This window comes from Cnephaeus nilssonii (assembly GCF_951640355.1).
Source record: "Cnephaeus nilssonii genome assembly, chromosome: 5".
In the NCBI taxonomy this organism is placed as follows: Eukaryota; Metazoa; Chordata; class Mammalia; order Chiroptera; family Vespertilionidae; genus Cnephaeus; species Cnephaeus nilssonii.
Genome location: NC_137076.1, coordinates 85,312,949 through 85,335,380, shown reverse-complemented (window position 1 = coordinate 85,335,380; position 22,432 = coordinate 85,312,949). Strand labels below are relative to the sequence as shown.

The 22,432-nt window shown below is 44.5% G+C and overlaps 2 protein-coding genes across 9 annotated transcripts in view; one reads left to right on the top strand and one right to left on the bottom strand.

Annotated features, from left to right (window-relative positions):
• Positions 1 to 9,207: 9,207 nt before the first annotated feature.
• GPR151 (G protein-coupled receptor 151) lies at positions 9,208 to 10,734 on the top strand (the record flags this gene model as incomplete). The annotated part of the gene is made up of 1 exon (XM_079773377.1): positions 9,208 to 10,734. The coding sequence occupies exon 1, from the start codon at positions 9,463 to 9,465 to the stop codon at positions 10,732 to 10,734; it is 1,272 nt and encodes a 423-aa protein (XP_079629503.1). The 5' UTR covers positions 9,208 to 9,462.
• Positions 10,735 to 13,812: 3,078 nt separating this feature from the next.
• TCERG1 (transcription elongation regulator 1) overlaps positions 13,813 to 22,432 on the bottom strand; it is a 62,132-nt gene continuing 53,512 nt past the window's right edge. For 7 of the 8 annotated variants that reach the window (XM_079771965.1, XM_079771966.1, XM_079771968.1 and 4 more), the window contains 4 exons: positions 18,495 to 18,674; positions 17,560 to 17,643; positions 15,998 to 16,098; positions 13,813 to 14,872 (listed from right to left, as the gene is read on the bottom strand). In XM_079771965.1, the coding sequence (XP_079628091.1) occupies positions 14,671 to 14,872; positions 15,998 to 16,098; positions 17,560 to 17,643; positions 18,495 to 18,674 (567 nt within the window). In that variant the 3' untranslated portion in view covers positions 13,813 to 14,670. Of the gene's footprint in view, positions 14,873 to 15,146; positions 15,241 to 15,997; positions 16,099 to 17,559; positions 17,644 to 18,494; positions 18,675 to 22,432 lie in introns of all 8 variants that reach the window. The other variant, XR_013813570.1, reaches the window with a different exon arrangement.

The following is a 22,432-nucleotide window of genomic DNA, read 5'->3' as shown; positions in this document are numbered from 1 at the left end:
TCATGAGTGTGCGGCAGGGTTTCCTATTGGCTAGCTGACGAGTGAGGCTTCAGGCTGAATGAACAAGCAGATACTGAGCCAGGCACTAGAGAGATCTGCACAAACATAGTCATACCACTCTTCTCACTAATTATCTTTGTTTTAAAAAGTGTAGTTATCTCTTATGAAACTATTACTTAAGGTAACATGTAATGGGTTGATTATTGTTATCTATATATATAAAAGCCTAATATGCTAAGTGTCTGACCATGTGACCATTCGACCAGTGGCTATGACACGCACTGACCACCAGGGGGCAGACACTCCAACAGGTAGGTTAGCTTGCTGCTGGGGTCGAGTCAATCGGGACTGGGCAAGTTGGGCCAGACATGCCCTGGAGCCCTCCCGCCGTCCCTCCCCAGACTCTAAACTATTTCTTCTAATTCCTCTCAATGTCCATGAATCCATGCACCAGGCCTCTAGTTTTAAAATAAACTGTTACATTTTTCTCAGGTTTCGTTTAAAAAAAAAATGTAAATATCTATAGAACCAACATAAACAAAAGCTCTATGGGGTTCTCAATAATGTTTTAAGCGTGTAAAGGGGTCCTCAGACCAAAATGTCTGAAAGCCACTGTTTTAAACAGTCCTCCTGCTGTTGACAAGGTTAAGCAAGCTCTCTGAAAACGGGTTTTATCTTAAATAATTGTTTTTGCATCGCTCATCCAAAGAGTGGGTCAAGGGTTCCGAATTCAGCCCTCAAAGCTCCCAGCAGGCCTCACCATCCCCACCTCCACTTGCCAACCCTACAGCCTTCAGTTGTTCACTGGAGGCATCCCACTCCATTCAACTCGCTCAGCGCGCATATTTTATGGTGATGATCATCATCACAGCCCATCACTTTTTTAATTGGAAGAGCGTTTACCATGTGCCCGGCATGTAGCCTTCATCATCCCCTTAATGAATTAACAAAACTGCTGAGAGCAGTGTCTGGAATGTGGCAAGCCCTCATTAATGTCCGCGATGATGGTGGTGACGCGTGGCTTGCACTAATCCCTGAGGGATCCACTGATATTATTCTCGATTACAGATGAGAAAACTGAGGCACAGAAATGTTACTTGGTCAAGTCCACACAGCCAGTAAATGGCAGAGCTGATCCTCACCCAATTCGAAGTCTTAAGTCCATGAGGCAAACACTTCCGCTCTACTAAGCTGTACACCAGCGTTTCTCCCTCTACCGCGCAGGTGAATCATTTGAGGTTCTCGTTAAATGCAGGTCCTGGTTCAGGAGGTCTGGGGGGGCTGCTGACTCTGCGTTTCTGACAAGCTCCCCAGCAGTGCCCAAGCTGCTGGTCCTTGATCCACATTCTTTAGATTCACCCCTCACAGGCATTTTAAACCATCGTTTAATCTCTGTGTTCATTTTCCTCTATCTATACTCAAATATCCTTTTCCTAATTAAAAGTATTTTTACCCACGTCCTATTCAACAAAAGTTCCTAATCTTTATTCAACCCGTATTTTTGCTTGTGAGTCACCGGCACCCACAAACTGCCTTTGGAATGCCACACTTCATCAGAACAACAACTGGTATTCTGGGTCGTCGCCAGGGGGCGCTGCCAGCTAAGCAATTCTTCCCTCTCACCCGGAGTCTTAGAGTTGTGCAAATGTGCGATTGCATGAACATACTGTTAAAAATGGATGAGAGCCCTAGCCAGCTTAGCTCAGTGGATAGAGCGTTGGCCAGTGGACTCAAGGGTCCCGGGTTCGATTCTGGTCAAGGGCACATGCCGGGTTTGCGGACTTGATCCCCAGTAGGGGGCATGTAGAAGGCAGCCAATCAATGATTCTCTCTCACCATTGATGTTTCTATCTTTCTCTCTCTCTCCCTTCCTGTCTGAAATCAATAAAATAAAAAAATGTTAATTAAAAATAAAAATGGATGAGAACTGGAAAAATAAAATTGCAGGTGGTGGCCAGAAGTATAGGTCTCAAACATAACACAATGGAAATAGCAACAGACATTATTAAGCGTGGCAAAATGAAATAAAAACTATTTGGCCTTAGTGGAGGCCTTATGGCAAAAAAAAACTGTTTAAGAAGGACAAAAATAAAATTTAGGACTTGTCTGATTCCAGGAAATAGATCAAATATGAATTCTAGGGGCAAGTTATTATTGGGGATTTTATAACATTTATTGACTTCACTTCGAGCAGCGCTCTGCCTCATCTTCCCCAAAAGCCACCTCCACACAGCCCAGACCTAGCAGTCTCTTAGGCCACTGCAATACACATACTGCACAGCAAGAAAGTGAGTGCATTCATTTGTGATGGAATCTAGTAGGATCCCATTCAAAATTACATAATGTATATATAATGTTTGTAAATATGCATAAAGAGGTAAATGAAAGGGTGTCTACTCAATATTAAATTATTTTTTTATAGTAAGCAGAGCTTATTATAAGATCCCAGTGAGGAGATGTCTGGATTCTGGTCCATAACATGAGAAATAACCACATCAGAAACACAGACCGTGTCCATTATACACATTCTCACCGCGCACCAGGGCTGGTCCCATACCTCCCAACGATAACTCATTAAGGAGCATGACAGTTGTTGGAAAGAAAGCCTAGTTGGGAAGCAGGTCAACGCTTTGGAGCCAAGAGTCAAAGCCAGACAGCCTGGGTTCAAATTCCAGGCCTGTCACTCACTAGTCATGTTACCTGACTCAGTTACTTCCTGCAAGGAAATGCTCAGAACTGATTGGGGACAGACTCTGAAAGAGTCACATGAAGCACGCAAGGACTTAATACAATCCAATTACCCATGGAATCCTGTGCCCACATAACACAAATACAAAATACTGCAGCAAGACTTAACACCAATTATCCCCGGCGTCATTTGGAGTGTACAGGCAAGGATGGCTTTTTCTAAACAGTAACTGCTAAGGCTACAGAATGTACCCGAGGTAATGGCTTTGGCCTGGCTGAGACAGTGACACGGCAGCCTAAGGACAACCCTCCCTGTCCCTGCACATATACAGAGAACCCTCAGCAGCTGCTTTAAAGCTGTAGACCTATCGACAGCACAGAAGAGTTACTTGTGACATCATATGAAAAGAAAAGGCAAATTTACAATGGCATCTAGGGGGAGCTTTTCAAAATCATAGACATGGATAAAGGGTATTTGAAAATACACAGATAGAGATATCTGAGAGGTATCCCATCTCCCCTTTCCCGTGCAGCCGTCCCTGAGCTTTGAAACTCTCTTCTTGATTCCCCTGTGATTTGTATATCCTAGAGTTTCAGGGAGGCACCTTGAGGGCCTCAGCAATAAGTGATGGGCAGGGTCTCAGAAAGTAGGACCATCATTCCACCCAACACTGCTTCAAACACACAGGCGCCCCATTTACCTGATGCCGATATTGAGCTTCAGCCTCAGATTGAATACATGTGTGGACACCATTGGCCATAACAGTCATTAACCTGCTACTTGCTTTTCCATTTCCCAGGGGATAGTGTTATGTAGCATTATGGATGATCTTTTCACCAAAGCACATGCTATTTCCCCCAAATAGTGGCTTCAAAGACTTGACAGTTCCTTAGTCCCACTTCCTTGATTTTCCCACAATTTCTAGAACAGCTTCATAGATTCTTGCTAAATAATTAAACAGTTCTTTAACTGGGCCATCTATCCTCAATGGAGTTTACCAGGCTCTAACCAACACCCCACACAGTTCCATCAAAGTCTAAGACTCAACGGTCTACAATCTCCCACCAGCGACTCCCGTGACTCCTGTTTTAAATCATCTCCCACCACAAAGGCACCTCCCTTTTAGAAGTATTTTCTAAAGCTTTCAATAACCATTCTTCAAATTATTAATTATCAAATACAGTACTGTGCTCAAAAGTAAAATAGCCACATGGGCCTGGGCTAGACTAGAACATTAGACGTGGAAGAATAAAGAGTTGTGTTGTCCAATGTGAGTATTTCAATTTAAATAATTAAAAAATAAAATTTAAAATTCAGCCCTTCAGTTGTCCTAACCCCAATTGAAGTCCTCAGTAGCCAGGTGTGGCTCGTGGCTACCCTATTGGACAGTGCAGCTACGGACATTCCCATCATCACAGCAAGTTCTACTGGAGAACATTGCTCTAAAGGCCACCGAGTTTATCATTCATGAAGTTTCCTGAAGAACACTCGCCGGGTCGGATGCTATGATCCTGGCTAAATTAATCTGGAAAACTCTGCATCCTAAAACCCCTGCCTTACCTATCAGACTGTTAATATTACAAATCTCCAAGACTCGGACTCCAGCATCAGAGAAATCCGGGTTTGAACCCCAGTTTTGCCACTTATTAGTGATAGGACCTTGAGAAAGTTACTTAATTTCAGGTGTTTTTTTTTTTCTTCATTTGATAAATGGAAACAGAACACCTCGGTATTGTCTTGAGAACAAAATGAGATTAACAGGTGTAAAATTTAGCCAAGTGCTTTGCCATATTAAAGTCTCAACAAATGTAAGCTATAGTAATTATTCTTCTTTAAGTACAGAGAAGTCCTATTCTGCTTTGTTCAGTGCAGCATTTCCCAAATTTACTACCACTAAACTTTTTTAGAATATGTGGGAGACAGCGTAACAGTCCCCCTCCCCTACCTCTGCAAGAGGTCTATGCCCTGATCCTGGAACCTGTGAATATTTGCCTTACGGGGCAGAGGGGACTTGGCAGATATGATTGAGATAAGGATTTTGAGATGGGGAGATTATCCTGTGCCCCAATGTAGTCACAAGGGTCCTTTATATGAGAGAGGCACTAGGGTCAGAGTGGGAGAAGGAGAAGTGACGAGGGAAGCAGAGGTGGGGGGAGGGGAAGATGCGGTGCTGCTGGCTTTGCGGGTGGAGGAAGGGGCCGTGAGTCAGGAGTGGGCGCAGCCTCCGAAGGCTGGAACAGGCAGGGAAGTGGATTCTCCCTAGAGCCTCCAGAAGGAATGCAGCCCGGCCGACACCTTGACTTTAGGGCTTTTCTTCCCCAGGACTGTAAGCTGCTAACTCCGTGGTCCTTATTACAGCAGCAATAGACACTAACACAGGACACCTGAGCACAACTCCCAATGGGAGGCTGACCCGGGGGAAGAGCTGGAACCTGAGCAGAAAGCCAGGGTCTAGATCAGCCCGGCAGCTGGTCAGCTTTGTAACTCCCAGCAAGTCTACACCTCTGGGTGCTTGGGTTTCTTCTACAAAATGATGGCATCATCACCTCCTCCGCCTAATTTTAAAAATGTCTTATGAGGGTAAAGATATACACCTGCTTTGTGAGAATATCTCAAACTTGCCTATTTCAATTCTCAATTGCTACTACTGAGCGAAGAGGTAAAATCATGCATAAGGTAGTTTTAGAAGAAACAATTTAGAATTCCCTCAACTTTCAACAAGGATTTGTGATGAGCGACTGAAAAGTGTTAAATTGTTTTGTTTTGATGCACTCGGCAGAAAAGCCAATCAACAAACGTTCTGTCCACAGGCTGAAGTACGCGTGGCCTTCCCTCCCTGTCAACCCAACATCTTTTCTTTCCAAGAGTCAGAGTATGGTATCTTGTTTGGGGGGGAATGATTGAAAACAATTGTTTTTTACTTTTTTTTCCTCCCAAGAATTAACATGAAAGGCAAACCTATAGCCGGCAAGGGCTGCCTCTCCCAGTTTAGAAAGGAAGGCAAAGTCTGGGACTCCGGGAGGGCCATATACTCTCCTTTCCTAACCGGCCACCACGACTCCAGGTTGGCGAGGGACTCTCACTGAGCAGCCTGCCTGCCTGCGGGCCTGCCTTCCGCTGACTCTTCAGTCCTGGGAGGCTGGACACACGCGTGCGGTGCCGCGCCACCTGCTGGATTTGGGTGGCACTGCACAGAAGCAGCCCGGGAGAGGGGATTACGTCACTAGTCACTCAGGATGGGCAACAATGTGAAAAGATTAAGAACCCAAACCACTGAATTGGACCCTTTAAATGGGAAAACTGTATGATGGCAGGTGAATTATATCTCAATAAAGATGCTTTTTAAAAGAATGGAAGACAGTATTCCACAAGGTGATCGAGGCAATGGAATTTTGATTATTTTAAAAAACAACAACCTACGTTTTTCTCTAAATGATGGCACATGTCACTCAGTAAGGACCCACAGCAAACGGTGGCCCACAAAAACAAGACAGCGTAGCCAGGGATGGGCTTTTATGCCCAAAGCATGATTTTAACCATTCGGGGCCCGAGAGAGAGAGAGAGAGAGAGAGAGAGAGAGAGAGAGAGAGAGAGAGAGAGATGTGAAAAGGGAATGCATCACACTATCGACCACAGCTGTGTTTTGATAGAACCGTGATTTCTTTTTTCAAGCAAGTTGCAAAGTCTACGTAAGCGGGCACCATGCAGCTACCTCCTCGTGTTCTCATCATCCTCTGGCTTTCCAAAGGGCCTTCACACCTACGTCCGGATTTCATCCTCCACAAAGTCAACACATACATTGCTACAAAGGCGAAAACCCGCAGGAAAAGGGTGCAAACCCGCGTGGAGAACAGAAAGCCCCACGCTGGCGGCCGAGACGCGCGGAGCCCAGCTGGTCCTGCTACCAAGGAACCAGGGACCAGGACAGGCCCCTCACACCACCTGAGCACCTGCCACCCCTGGAAAACAAGGTGCCACCCGACTCGCCAAACATCCCCTTCCAGCCCTCACAGTCTCGTCCTTAGGGACGGGGTTCAGATCCCCGGGGCCCCGCCTGCGGCATTTGAAATACACAGGATGGCCATGGCGTCTGGAAACATACTCAGCCACATGGTCAATGGCCCCTGACGTCAGATACAGGACGAAATCAGCACCCGTGTTTCCCAACGAACAGCACAATCCACCCTCCTCCGTCGTCTTCCCTACACGCGGCCTTAAGAGCTACCGACCCAGCAGCAGAGAGGGGGTGGGGGGCGGAGGGGGGCTGTCTTGCAGGAGGGGCCTTTCAGGGGCAGCCGGACCCACTCCACACTTACCTTGGAGATGGGCTCCCTCGCACCGGCAGCCCGAAACCACACTCCGAGGCCAAATCCCAGGGAGACGCCGCTCAGGTAGGCGCGCAGCAAGATATTCCAGGAAAAGAAGGTAACGTCCAACCAAGAGCCCTGGGAAGGGCCGCCCGGCAGAGAAGGAACCCGCGGCCGTGCCCTGCGGCCTTTGGCCAGCTTGCGAGTGGCCGTGAGGGTTGGCAGCGCGACTGCAAACCGAGGGCCCCCGAGCGCTGCCCACGCGGCCGGACGCGCGTGCCCCGCACGCTGAGGGCCCGCAGCTGGTCAGCGGGGCCCCGCCGGGCGCTCCGCCCCCTCCCAGCTCCACCTGCTCGGTTCAGAGGTCAACCCCACAGGCCCGGAGCAAGCCCTGCGGACGCCTCGGATGAGAAGCAGCTATTTTCTGGAGCTGAGTGCCGGGGTCCTGCGGACACGGCGGTGATGAGCCCGAAAGGGCGCCGGGGGAGATGAGCAGGTGGGCGCCTGGCGAGGGCTCGGCTCCCATTTCATCCTCCAGGAAGCCTTTGCCTGACCCTTCCCCGGAGGCTGCCGGTGCGCTCCAGGGGCCCCTCTGCCAGGCGCCAGCAGCCAGGACTCCGGGAGCATTGCCCTGGAACCTTCTCGGTGGGTCATCTCTCCAAGGAGATTGCAGGTCCTCCAGGGAACGGTACCACACAGGCTTCCCAGGGCCGGCGGAGGAGGAAGGGGCTCGCAGCTTTGGACTCCGCGCCGAAGGGCTCACTGAACCGAAACAGAGCAATTCCACCTGCAGTGCCTACCGTCCTAGTCCTCGCCTTCCTCAGTGGGCGGGAGAGCAGACGGCTGGCCGACGCCAACTCTGGGTCAGACCCACGGGGGCCCTCTCCCAACTCTGTCACCTACTGTGTGACCTTCAGCGCCAGGGCACGTTGCTCCGCCTCTCTCTGCTTCAACATCGTCGTCTTTAGAAGGGGTGGTAACAGGACCCTCTCCAGATGCCGTGAGAATTCAATGGGTGGAACACTTCGCACGGAGAGGGGCACTTAGAACTCACTCGATATATGATTATGACAGGCATACCTCCTTTTTTATGCTCCGCAGATGTTACTTTTTAAAAAGTTTTTATTGATTTAAGAGAAAGAGGGAGAGGCAGAGAAACATCAGTGTGAGAGGGAAACATGGATCGGCTGCCTCCTGGGGATTAAGCCCACAACCCAGGCACGTGCCCTGACCAGGAATCAAACTGAGGGCAGATGTTGCATGTTTTACAAATTGAAATCAAGACCATCCACCAGCAAAAAGGACGAAGGCTGGCTTTGCTGCGATACTTTATTGCAGTGGCCTGGACCGGAACCCCATACATCTCCGAGGTTTGCCTGTATCACTCACTCACCTTTCCCTGGAACCGAGCTCTAGGGTAAGCTTTGCCCAGACCTGGCAAGAGGATCACACTTCGCGCTGCTTTTATCAGAAGCCACTTAAAAACTTGGCCACCAATTTGCTTGGTCTGGGTTCTTTTGAAGATGAAGCTGGCTGAAGTCCCTTGTAACTTAAATTGATTTTTTAAGTGTTTGTGGCTCTGATTTCCCCTTTTTATTAATAATCCTTTTGAGTTTGCAGGGGTACCCTTGGCATCCCCACTATGGGTGGTGTCCCTGTCAGGAACAGCAGCCTGGGACCCAGTGGAGACATGTGTGTGTGTGTGTGTGGGCAGGCGGGGGGGGGGGGGGGGGGAGGGGAGGGGGGTGTCCCTATTGCTAGGGCACTGAAATCAGGCATCAGAGGCAACAAATTTCGAGTCTCAGCATTCTGACTCCTTTCTCCCTGCCTAGTACTGCCCTCTGGCTTGGTCCTTCTAAGTCACAATCTCTCCCTGGTTCCTTTTTTATTTTTTTTTATTTTTTAATCACAGTCTCAGAATGCCCCTCTACTGAAGGCTGCTCAGCATTCTAAGAGCAAAGAACGCTGCTCTAACCCGCACCTGATCCGCGGGGCCAAGCTCTCCAGGTGATTCTGGCGCGTGCTTTCGTGCTCTGGTTTCAAGGACCTGCTAGTTCAGCTGTCGTGTTTTCTGAATAACAGGCCGTGGTCAGGATTTTAGAAACAGCTGGTTGAAAATAATTGCCTTGACTGGCTCTAGTGACCCCCCCAGGAACCCACCCCACTTACATACATGTTCTCCTCATTTATCATTTATGGGTATCTGGGGTTTTCTCCATGGAGTGACACTTTGATATTAGACTTGCCAATGAGCAGCCACCATGCGCCCTGCTGCCTGCCATTCAGCCCAGGCCACGTACATTCCATGCAGCTGAGCCAACCTTCTCCCACACTCTGCTCTCAGAAGACAAGCCAGGGGAGGGTCCAGAGGTGTCATTTGACAGTGCCAGCGGCGTACTCATTCCCTATGCAGAAGAGCCAAGGCAAAAAGACACAGAGAAGCTAGCTTCTGCAAGGAGGCGCTGGATGGGAAAGCTGATGCCTGCGGCCGCCTTTGCAGACTCCAACTCCAGCACCATGAACGTGTCCTTTGCTCACCTCCACTTTGCCGGAGGGTACCTGCCCTCTGACTCCAAGGACTGGAGGACCATTGTCCTGGCTCTCCTGGTGGCCGTCTGCCTGGTGGGCTTCGTGGGGAACCTGTGTGTGCTTGGCATCCTCCTTCACAGAGCTTGCAAGGGAAAGCCATCCCTGATCCACTCCCTGATTCTGAATCTCAGCCTGGCGGATCTCTCTCTCCTGCTGTTTTCTGCGCCTGTCCGAGCTACCGCGTACGCCAGAGGTGTTTGGGATCTGGGCTGGTTTGTCTGCAAATCCTCGGACTGGTTCATCCACACGTGCATGGCAGCCAAGAGCCTGACAACCGTCGCAATGGCCAAAGTCTGCTTCATGTACGCAAGGGACCCAGCCAAGCAAGTCAGTATCCACAGCTGCACCATCTGGTCGGTGCTGGCGGCCATCTGGGCCGTGGCTAGCCTGCTACCCCTGCCAGAATGCTTCTTCAGCACCACCAGGCTTCACGCAGGTGTGGAAATGTGCCTCGTGGATGTGCCCGCGGTGGCCGAAGTGTTCATGTCCATCTTCGGTAAGCTCTACCCTCTCCTGGTATTTTGCCTGCCGTTATTCTTTGCCAGCTTTTATTTCTGGAGAGCTTATGGCCAATGCCAGAGACGAGGAATGAAGACCCGACATCTTAGGAACCAGATGCGCTCCAAGCGGCTGACGGTGATGTTGCTCAGCATGGCCATCACCTCAGCTGTCCTGTGGCTCCCTGAGTGGGTAGCCTGGCTGTGGATGTGGCACCTGAAGGCTGGCAGCCCGACCCCACCACAGGGGTTTATAGCCCTGTCTCAAGTCCTGATGTTCTCCATCTCATCAGCAAATCCTCTCATTTTTCTAGTGATGTCAGGGGAGTTCAAGGAAAGCTTGAAAGGCTTATGGAAATGGATGATAACCAAAAAGCACGCAGCTGCCGCAGAGTCTGAGGAACCACCAGCTGGGGACTCGGAGGCCCTTCCTGACAATCTTCCCTCTCCAGAGTCCCCAGTATCCATACCAGAGGAAGAGAAAACGGGCTCTCCTGCCTCCAGAAGAGAGAGGAGCCAGAAGGCAGAGATGCCCATCCTCCCCGATGTAGAGCAGTTCTGGCATGAGAGGGACACAAACCCTTGTGAACAAGACAATGACCCTATCCCCTGGGAGCATGAGGATCAAGAGACGGGAGACTGTGAGAAATGATTAAGTCTCAAAGCAAAACTAGTTGGCGATTATTGTATTTACTTGTACTGCTGCTGACCCATATGGCCGACTTTACCATATAAAACATAAAATTATTACATTTAGGAATTACAAAAATTGCTTCACAGTCTGCATTTTCAAAATGTGCAATTGGGTAAGTAGGACGCCACATTAGCAGCAGTAATTATGTTTCAGAACTAATGCCTGGCTGCCCAAAGGACTGTGTTGTGTGTGTTTCTACCACAGGGACTAGAAGCCCAGCTCTGTGGTCCTGGTTCACAGGGGCTGTCACTGGGTTCTCGCAGGGACCAGCCCTGTGCCGGCTGGAGTGCAGCTGGTCTAACCACGAAGCCTTTCCTTTAGTTTCCTCCTGAGCCTGCTGGCCCTCACTTCCCCTGTCGCATAACCAAAGCTCAAAACCCACATCCACGTAATGCGATTTTCCCTTTAACATGTTAATGTATTTCAATGAGTTACCTTCATTTGCTTAAAATAAGTACATTTACTTGATGAAAACGACTGAAGTTGCAGAATAAGGAACATCACTTATTCTGATTCTGGGCTCATTTCAAATCATAGCCAAGTTTAAGTAAATTCAAACTTCACCTTACACTAAAACCTGCTTTTGTTGATCTTTGTAATGCCACCTCGGTGAGTCTTCAGTTTCTAAGTCTAAGGATTTTAGCAGTTTAGTTATGACATTCTATATTCTGATATGGAGAAAGAACTTTAAAAAACTACCCTTCTCTTCCCAATTATCGATTCTTGCCAAATACAGGAGACAGTTACTCTTCTGCAAGTTGAAATCAATCTGTTCCTTCCAATTTCTCCTTTCTCTCAAGATAAAACTATATAAGCTATGTCTAGTGATATAGTTATCAATTACTGAAGGCAGTAATCAAATATTATAAAAGGAGGATAGAGACAAACTTTCTTGTTAAATGGCATTAAATGTACCCATAACATTGAACTTGAACCCTGCTCAACATTTAAAATGCCTCAGAGTGCTGGGCCAGGAGGGCATATACCGGGGTTGCAGGCTTGATCCCCAGAAGAGGGCGTGCTGGAGGCAGATCAATGATTCTCTCTCATCACTGATGTTTCTCTTTCTCCCTCTCCCTTCTCTGAAATCAATAAAAATATATTTTTAAATGCCTGTTTTTTAAGTTATAAAGATGGTCAAGAGTAACAAGAAAAAAACAACACACAAGGGCAATGCAGAAAAGCAGTAAAATTAAACTTTGCGTTCCCAAACGTCAGTATAACTTGACTGTTCATTTCACAGCAAGTTAAAGCACACCCCAAAAGACATGATTACGATGCATTTCTTCCTCTAGGAAATATAGACATTTACCCATGGTTGTTGCTTACTCTGTAATGGACTCGGGGGTATTCTCACTGAAGGATCCCCGCAGGGGGGAAACTGTCTTTAGGGCAAGCAATGAAGAATTTGAAATACAAAAAATATGCTGTGGATGGAATTTTTATTTTTTGAAAAATGTTCTGTCTGGATTATTTTTTGTTTTTTTTGTTTGTACAAATGGTCATGGTTTATTTTAACACAGAAGATAGGGCTGTTTTTTTTTTTACTTGGTTCATTACAAATTTTATTCTAACGCTCACATGATCAAATTACAATTTAACCTAAGTATCCAAAATATTGTTTTTGTGATAAGATAGTTATACACAGGGATTACCTTTAAGATTGTCTGTGATGAACTATTTGAAGATTTTTATGTACATTATATATAATAAATGTAGTATGTAAGATTCCAGTGTTGAATATTTTAACATACAAAAATAAAAGGCATTGTTTCACTTCAGATAGTCTGGAGAATTAAAGTCTTTGTCTTGAATGCTCCTTTCAAAAATCATTATTTGGCACAATGGGTTTTAGGGGGAGGTCAGACCTTAACACGGTTCTCCGGGTAAATTGAATCATTAATTTTTAAAGAATTTGCTGATAAGCAGCAAATCCAGTTGCAGATATTGAAACTGTAATTACAACAACCCTTTCATTAAGTACCAAACACACATAGTCCTGACTTGATTCCTTAAAGAAATCTGCATAGTAGAGTCTGATTTGCTACTTGGATGAACACTTAATCCCAAATACTTTACCACAAAAGTAGGAAATGAAATATCACCAGACCATTTTCTTCACACTCCCTATTGTGAGAAACAGAAAAATGCTCTGTGGAATTGGAAATGACAAAACACTGCACAAGTTCCACCTTTGCAGGACAGTCATATTTCTATCCTAGTTGTGTTCCTTTTGTCAAACACTTCCGTTTCACTCCTCACAGAACTTAAAAATCACTCAATAAATTTATAAAAATGAACTTCAAAAAAAGAGAAGGGGGAAAAAGATGAAAAAAGTCCTGTTAATTAGCAATTTTACAGGTTAAGACCTTAGTGAAAGAATCCCAGCCAATACATACCGAGTTCATGCAAGTTTTGTGGCTACGTACTAAGTCCAGATGTGAATGTGTCTAAGTGTGTGCTGTGCAGTGCACAGAACATATAAATGCAGACTGTTGGTATGCCCTCTTTTTAGGTTTTGTACAATCACAGTATGTGTAAGATTAACAGACAAAATAATTATCCTATTGACGTATTTTTCTAGACATTTTATTTATGTGGTACACTGACACTAGGAACCTATGAAGGAACGGGACAGAAGGATCTTTGTAAACTGGGCGGTCAAGCTACGCAGAGCAATTGGGAGGCATCCAAGGCGAAGCTCCATGCATGGTGCGCTTGACACACTGAAAGGACGCCGAAAGCATTAACTATCAAATCCTTTCATATAAAAGGCAAGAACAAGAACACAAAAAGCAGCTTCTTGTTATAAAACAGTAAGATATTGCTAAGAGACTGAGCACCAAAATGGTTCTTTACAAATCCCATCCCTTTTATACTGTAAATAATTTATTATAGTCAAGCCTTTCAAAACTATGTGATATCCCAAGACTTAAAGTCAACCTTTTTTTGTACCAAATTACATTTGCTGCTGCTCTTAAGAGCAGGTTTAAAATTTTTTTTTATAAATTATGTAACAATCATATACAATCCACATATAGAAAAAGGGTTCGTTTATTGTAGTTCAAATACATAAACTGAACATTCAACATCTTAAAATTAAACTTTAGAAACAAAAGTTTAACATTCAAACAGGAGTACAGTTTACAGGGAACACCCAAAAAGGTAATCTGTTGTCTAATCCAGAATATTGATAAAGATCACTTAATGGTGAATGTGTTTAACCAGCAGTTCTATTCTGGCCAACATATTAGTTATGACCGTGGCTCCATACCTGAGAAGAAATTCCTAAATAAATCTTCTCTTAGGCTAAACAAGACTTGGCCTATAATTCAGAGGGGATAATCAAAGATCGTAAGTGAACAAATAAAACTAAAATGTTCTTTAGAGACAAAGGTAAAAGTATGTCCATTATAATAATCTTAACCTCTGGAAGATAAGAATTCCATTTTCAGTGTTTTCTCTTTTACCCGCTTTGAAAAACAAAATCAAAACAAACCCCAACCTATGTTTTTTGGGAGTCTGTGGTATTTGTATCTTGCAAGTTCAAACCACAAATGCTCTTATGTCTTGCATGTATAACACTGCTAGAAAGAACGTCACCAAAAGTCACTGACTTCCACACCTCATAAAAGGATGATTTTTAGCTTCAAGATTTTAGATTTACTAGAGACAGCCTATATTTGAGTATGTATGTCAGTCATGCCACACAAAGAAAAGCATAAATATTTCCAAAGTGTTCTCTGTTCAGCAACTGTTCACAAATGCTTCTCCTTCTGTTCGTCAGATGGTTTTGCAATAGTTTGACTAATGCACATACATGTAAAAAACCTGAAAATTGGCTCATGCAAGCATTTTGAAGTAATAGATACCCCCGTGGAAGAGTATGCAGGGTTATTTTGTTGATCGTCGGGTGGGCTCCGACGCTGTGGGAGGGGGCGGAGGGCCCCGGCGGTCCAGGTCATCCACATACGCCACGATCAGTTTCCGCCTCTCCTCTGGCACACAGTCTAGTACTAGATACCGTTTGTCGTTCTGCAAAATTTTTTCTACATCTTTCAGGTGCTGATCAGATTCCTGGATTAGCTTTTTGGATCTGAAATAAGAAAAGAAGTCCAAGAATTACTGACTGCTGTTCACAGGCCTTTCAGATATGAACTGGAAATGTCCATCTAGTTCCTAATTGTGTTTCCACTTTTTAAATTTTTTTTTAAGAAAAATTTCACTGCAGTGGTCACCTTTGTAAGTCGCCTCAGCAAAGACTCCAGGGAGTGAAAGGGCCTCAGAAGCTGAATTACCCTCCCACCCCTACTGGTGGTCCCTCCAGACCAGGGCTGAGGGTGGGTGGGTGAATCTTGCCCGTGCTGTACCTGTTCTGTGGATGAACAGAGGACTTCAGTCTGCGGGGCTGCCAATCCCAGCATCTTTCACAAGCTTTCACTTTCACATCTTTCACTAAATTAACTACAAAAATGTAGAAAGAAGTCTTACTTCACATCTAATTTAAAAGCCCAAGCTGATGCAAAACATTAAGGATCCTGACCAAAAAATCCAATGACAAAGTACCTAAAAACCACACCCTCAGCACTACCTAGCCTCCCGTGCACACACCCTTCATTAAATGCTTCAAATTTTTCTCTTAAAGGAAAAGCTGGAGCATAAACCAACAACGGTTTCCTGCACAGACTACTAACCAATGTCGACTTGTTCTCCTGCTGGGGTGGGGTCGACTGGGCATGCTACAATGAAATCCTGTTTTAAAGCTCCGAGTTTATCATTTAAAATCTTTATTTAAAACTATCCAGCGAACTGCTTTCCTCTGAGGAAAAAATGGTTTTGCTGAGCTTGGATGATTTCAAGCTTCCAAGTGTTCAGCAACACTGAGTAATCTTCAGAGGAGGTGAAGACAACTGACAGTGAAGGATTATTTAAAGTTGGGGCACTTCTAAAAAAGCAGTGAAGTAAAAACAGAAGTTTGTTTAAAAAACTGGATGGGTGGGTAACACAAAATAAGAATTGGCATCTGGGCCCTTTCTTAAAAAAAAAAAATGTAAGGTAGAGATGGGTTGGCTGTCTCTGGTCTTTGATAAAAGTTGGCTTCTTCTTATCCTTAGAAGTTAATAATGTCAACATGTGTGTGAATGCAAAGTATGCCTTGGCCATTCGAGTAAGAACTAGTAAAGACAGGAACTGCAGACATGAAACATTCCATTGCACACACCTATATGTTATAAATTTGGTCTCTTTCAGAAGCGTCCTGAAGTCAGCTTTGGCAGTGATGTATTTGTCTCTGATGTATTCTTCGAACTCTCTTTGTTTTTTCTGAAAAAAGAAAGTAAGATTAGAAAGGAAAAAAAAAAGTACACTAATTCCAAAATTAACGTCATTTATAAAACTGGAAACGTGTAAGTCACATCGTAAACCAGAAAATTCTAAAGAAAAAGGCAGTAAGGTACATTTATTTGTGTTCCTGTAACATTCATTACAATAGAAAACCTGCCATGTACATTTTAAGACAAAAAGAAAGCAAGACTGCAGAACCATATGTTAGTGACAGGTAAAACCTGAGGGCTTGCTATATGCCTCACTGTGCTGAGGGTTTATGAGGCTATTCCTTTTCATCTTCACAAGAACCTCAAGTGGTAGACAGACACTTTTAAGAAATAAAGAAATGTGTATTTCCTATAGACTGTATTTATATCTTCAAGTACAAAAACATTAACGTGGTATACTTTATGAATACACCAACCATAACACTCAGAACTTTAGATATACTGAGCATTTAGCTTTTCTAGTAATTGTTATGATAGGTATAAACTTTTTGGGCTAAAAAAAAAAAAAAAGACTTTATCATCAATTCTAAACAATCAGAAAAGTTAGAAACTGAGACTGGATCTCTCACCTATCAGTCTATCACTCTAACCCAGCCCCGTATATTTTGTGATCCAAACATCCCGAACACAACCTAACAGGGTTTGAAAAGGAAGAATATTAGATCTGTAGGTTTCTGGACTCTACTAAAGAAACCAACTAGGAAAGGAGAATGAATGGTGGGAAGAAAATACAAATAAAAGTCCAAGGTATAAAATGGACTGCAGTAAGCCACACTTTTCTTTTTTTTATGTTTATTTAGTGGAACTCCAAGGTGGTTTTTATTGATTTTTTTTTTTTTTTTTTTGAGAGAAGAGAAGAAGGGAGAGGGAAAGAGAAATAGAAACATCGATGAGAGAGAAACATCACCGATAGGCTGCCTCCTGCATGCCCATAGGGGATTGAGCCCACAATCTGTGCATGTGCCCTGATCAGGAATCGAACTGGTGGCCTCTTGGTTCCTGGGTAGATGCTCAACCGCTGAGTTACATCAGCTGGGCTTATTGATTTTTTTAAAAAAAACAAACACTTTTCTTGACATTGTTCACTATTTCAGACCCCAACTGAGTTTGTTCCTAAACAGGAGTTAGAGAGTACCAGAGTAAGGTTCAGCTTACAAACTTCCCACATGCGCCAATTCCTCCATCCGAGTTCCAGAAGCATGTCAGAACTAGAGATCACGCTGTAATGGACTGAAGGATTCCCTCAGGGGGGAATAAAAAAAAAAGAAGAACACCCAAAACCCTATGGCTTTGTTAAATCTCTAAATCCCAAAATATAGCTTTCACTCCAAGGATTTTTTTTTAAAGTTTCCATTGTGCTGTCTTGTTAATATATTCATGCAAGAAAAAAATATGAACTTAAAATTCAAATTTCTCATACACTTAAAAAGCTCAGACAAAATCCTCTTACCCTGTCACTGGAGGAGAACTTAATGCACCGAGGGTCTTCCTTGATGATTTTTTTTACTTCTTTCCATGTGGATGTTAAGGTAATCTTTAAAAAGACAAGGGAATAAAAACATAAATACGGCTCGCTTTTACTGAGGAGTCAGATTGCAGCATGTATGGCACATAGCACTACTCACTGCCCTGCGAGCTCCCAAGCATTACTGCACTAGTCAGGGACAGGGAAGCAGCTTTCATGCCACAAGAGTTATTTTCATGGACACATTTCCCAAGTGGCCTAAGACAATCACCTGCAAACCCTCTATCTCCAGGCGCAATACCCTAATCAGTGGTCGGCAAACCGAGGATCGCGAGCCACATGCGGCTCTTTGGCCCCTTGAGTGTTCTAACGCCACTTCTTCAAAATAGACTCGGCCAGGCCGAAAACCGACTTCTGCGCCTGGGCCACGAAGTTTCAATCGCACTATACGTGCGCGCCCACACGTGGTATTTTGTGGAAGAGCCACGCTCAAGGGGCCAAAGAGCCGCATGTGGCTCACGAGCCGCGGTTTGCCGACCACTGCCCTAACTTCTGAAGAAACCATTACCTAGAGAGCAGGCCAACAGAAGCAAAACCTGGACAGAAGAGTGTAAACACTGCCAAACAAGGGGGCTATGGTGCCAAATTGAAAATGGGGCAAAAGAAAGAATTTATCAAATCAATTATCAGGAGGGACCAATGATCACACACAGCTAAGGACATTCTGAACAGCCACAGGAGCAGATATGAACTTGAAAACTGCATTAAAAAAAAAAAAAAGAAAGAAAGAAAAAGAAAACTGCACAGAAGTGTCATAAGCCATGAATTCCAGTAATGGATCTAAAGACCATGACACTAAAAATCATACTTTGGGATTAACAAAGATCCATGCAGATTAGAATAGGAAAATTAACTCTTACTGCAGACGTTTCATCCAGAAGTTGCCTAAAGTGCTCCCTCTTCTTTTTGGTAAGTGCTTCAATGTGTTCATTAAAAAGCTTCTCTTTCTCCTCTCTCTCCAACAAGGACCCAGACTCCCAGCGGTGATCTTTCCGGAGGGTCCTCCGAGTGTCTGACCAGGACACATCTGAAGAACGAACCTGAAACAGAGATCTGTATCTAACACCAGACCCACCTGTTCACACTTCAACAAGAAAGGCTCCTTTGTTTAGGAATCATACATTTAAAAAATAGAAGCTGATGGTGACATCACCTTAGTGAATAAGTCACTGAAAATCTGCTTCTTTGGGCCAGAAAACTTACCTCTCAGACCTCACTTAAGCTGTCAAATGTTGGTTTAGAGGTGGAGAAGGAAGAAGAGAAGATATCTCCCACCAACCATGGTCTGTAATCACTTTAATAGTACTTAGGTATTCTATTTAACATCTTACCAACTTCTAGTAGAAGAGATGGATGAATAAAATAGGAAATACATTGTTTTATTGTAGCACCTAGCAGCTCAAGGAAAAAAACAACAAAAAACACTCAACAAATCTTGAGCTAAAATTTGGACTTATCAACTGTATAATGGAAGTGACACTTCCAAGAATAAGCAAGAATTAACTTGGTTAAGAAGACTTGAAAACAGACCACCAGACAGGGCTAGCTGGTTCACCAACCAGCAGAAAGGTATGTTTCAATGCTGGTAATGGCATTAGCAGTTAAGTCACACTGCTGCCAATGCTAAGAAATTTGGAGGCTGAAAAGACAGAAAGGTAAGAAAAAAAAATACAAAAAACACTTATTTAACCAACATTTATCAAGCATCTAAATACGTGTCAGGTAAACACTATGCTTGGCACTGGGAATACAAAATAAATAAGATGCTATCCCTTTCTTTAACGGCTCACTCTTTTTAGGGAAGACAGGCATGGAAGCCAACAACTGCAGTAACATGTAGGGAGCGCTGCAGAAGTCTACGCTGAGCACAGTAATAAAAGCAACAGTAAGATCAGATGTGCCCAGAGGGGCTGGATCAGCCTCAGACAGGTATTTTTGAGTGTGCTCTTGAAGAATGAGGAGGTTTGCCACCATGGTGGGAAGTTTGAAAGCACTCTAGGTGGAAGGACTGGAATGAGCAATGGCAGGATTTGTTAAATATAAGTATGGTTCATTACAGGTTAAGTTCAGCAAGGCTAGAGCCTACCTAATTAGGGGAAAGAGAGGAAACCAAAGCAGGTAAGGTAATATGGGGGGAGGGGAGAGGCAGTCAAGGAATGAAGAGTCTTTTATATTATGCTAAGGAGACTGAATCTGAGGAAGACCTTGACCTTCTGCAAGCACAGGGAAGAGTCACAAAATCAGATCTGCCTTTTACAAAGATTTCTGTTGTTGCCATCAAGATGAATTGGGGGGAAACAGAAGCAGGGAGAGAAATGAGAAAATGACTCCCTACTATCAAAAGAGACAAAGGAAACTAAAAACTGATCAGCAGAAGCAAGGGAAGAAATCTGAAGACTCGACAGGAGTGATCTGAAGAGCCCCACTGACAGAAACTGTCACTTCCATTAAACAGCCCCACTGAAGAGCCCCACTGACAGAAAGATGGTGACAAAAGGGAAAAAACCAATAGAACAGCAGTGTGGTCTGGGGTATTCTCTGTATGGACCTCATACTCTACTTATCTCAACAACCCTGGGTAATGCAGAAGTATTTTCAAGAAAGTTCCAGGGTATCTCCTGGAGTCAGCACCCCCCAAGTCCTACTTCTCATACCATCTATAGAGACAATAACTGGTCATCACAATGATGACGCCAAATCATCAACAAAAAGGGTAAATTAGCCTGGTGATGTGGCCTCAATGGTTGAATCGGGAGGTCACAGTTTGATTCCCAGTCAGGGCACATGCCTAGGTTTCGAGCTCGATCCCCAGTGTGAGGCGTATAGGGGCAGCTGATCAATGATTCTCTCATCGCTGATGTTTCTCCCTCTCTCTCCCACTCCCTTCCTCTCTGAAATAAATAAAAACATATTGAAAAAATAATAAAAATAAAGGGAGGGAGAAACCAAGATGGCAGCATAGGTAAACACCTAAACTGCTGCCTCGCACAACTATTTCAAAACTACAACTAAAAGACAAAATGGACATCATCCAGAACCACAGGAAGGCTGGCTGAGTGGAAATTCTAAAACTAGAAGGAAAGAGAAAAGCACACTGAGACTCACAGGAGCTGCAGAAGGCAGAGGTACAGAGGTGCGCGCGGAGAGGCCTGGCAACTGAGTACATGGCTGGCTTTCTCAAGTGGGAGGGAGATAAAAACTCCCGACTGCGCTGAACTCCAGTTCCAGGCGAGACTCTGGGGACCCAGACTCATTTGGGGAGAAACTGGACTGTATGGCAGTGGGTGAAACTCAAGGGCGGCTTTCTCTCAGAGGTGCTTGCAGCGATTACCGTGGGAGACTGAGACACTGGGGCCTCTTAGGGCAGGGCTGATGGGAAGCCATCGCTGTTGGCTCTGCCCTGAGACTCCGCCCCATCCAAGCTGAGTGCAGAGGCTTTTGCAAGTCTTGTCTCATAAGGGTGTCTCCAGCACAGAAGTTTTCCCAGTGTAGACACTGCTCCTCACAGCCAACTGGCCTGGAGGTCAATTCCTCCCAGTGATACCAACAACAATCAAGGTGTAACTACAACAAGACTGTGCACACAGCCCACAAAGGGGTGCACCAAGAGTGTCCACCTCAGGTAACTGGAGAGGCTGAGCCACTGGGCCCTATAGGACACCTAGCACACAAAGCCACTCTATCAACTCAGGGAAGCAGCCAAAATGCGGAGACAAAGAAACAGGTCACAAATGAAAGAAATGGAGGAAAGCAAAGGACTGGATATAGAGTTCAAAACCACGGTTATAAGGTTTTCCAAGAATTTTCTAGAAAAGGCCAATAAATTTAGCGAGACCCTCAAGGATATAAAAAAGGACCAACTAGAAATTAAGCATACACGGACTGAAATAAAAAATAATATACAGAGATCCAATAGCAGACTAGAGGATCGCAAGAATCAAGTCAAAGTTTTGAAATACAAAGAAGCAAAAAACACTCAACCGGAAAAGCAAAAAGAAAAAAGAGTCCAAAAATATGAAGATAGTGTAAGGAGCCTCTAGGACAACTTCAAGCGTACCAACATCTGAATTATGGGGGTGCCAGAAGAAGAGGGAGAGCAAGATACTGAAAACCTATTTGAAGAAATAATGACAGAAAGCTTCCCCCAGCTGGTGAAAGAAATAGACTTACAAGTCCAGGAAGCGCACAGAACCCCAAACAAAAGGAATCCAAAGAGGACCACACCAAGACACATCATAATTAACCCTTTGCACTCGCTTGCTTTTTTCTCGATTCCTTTATTCTACTCAGGATTTAATTTTTTAAATACCCCAGATTTTACAAAGCGCGGCAGTAGAATAAAAAACTGGAGTTTCTTTTCATACAAACTTATTTATTTGGATTTTTTAATATTTCAAATTATTGATACATTCAAAGAGTATAAAAAGAGCTGCTACCGATGCTAACTGTGTCGAGTCACACTCGACATCCGAGTGCAAGAGGTTAAAGTGCCAAGAGCAAAAAACAAAGAGAGAATATTAAAAGCAGCAAGAGAAAAACAGTTATCTACAAGGGAGCACCCATACGATTGTTAGCTGATTTCTCAACAGAAACTATGCAGGCCAGACGGGAGTGGCAAGAAATATTCAAAGTGATGAATAGCAAGAACCTACAACCAAGATTACTCTACCCAGCAAAGCTATCATTCAAAATTGAAGGTCAGATAAAGAGCTTCACAGATAAGAAAAAGCTAAAGGAGTTCATCACCACCAAACCAGTATTATATGAAATGCTGAAAGGTCTTCTTTAAGAAGAGGAA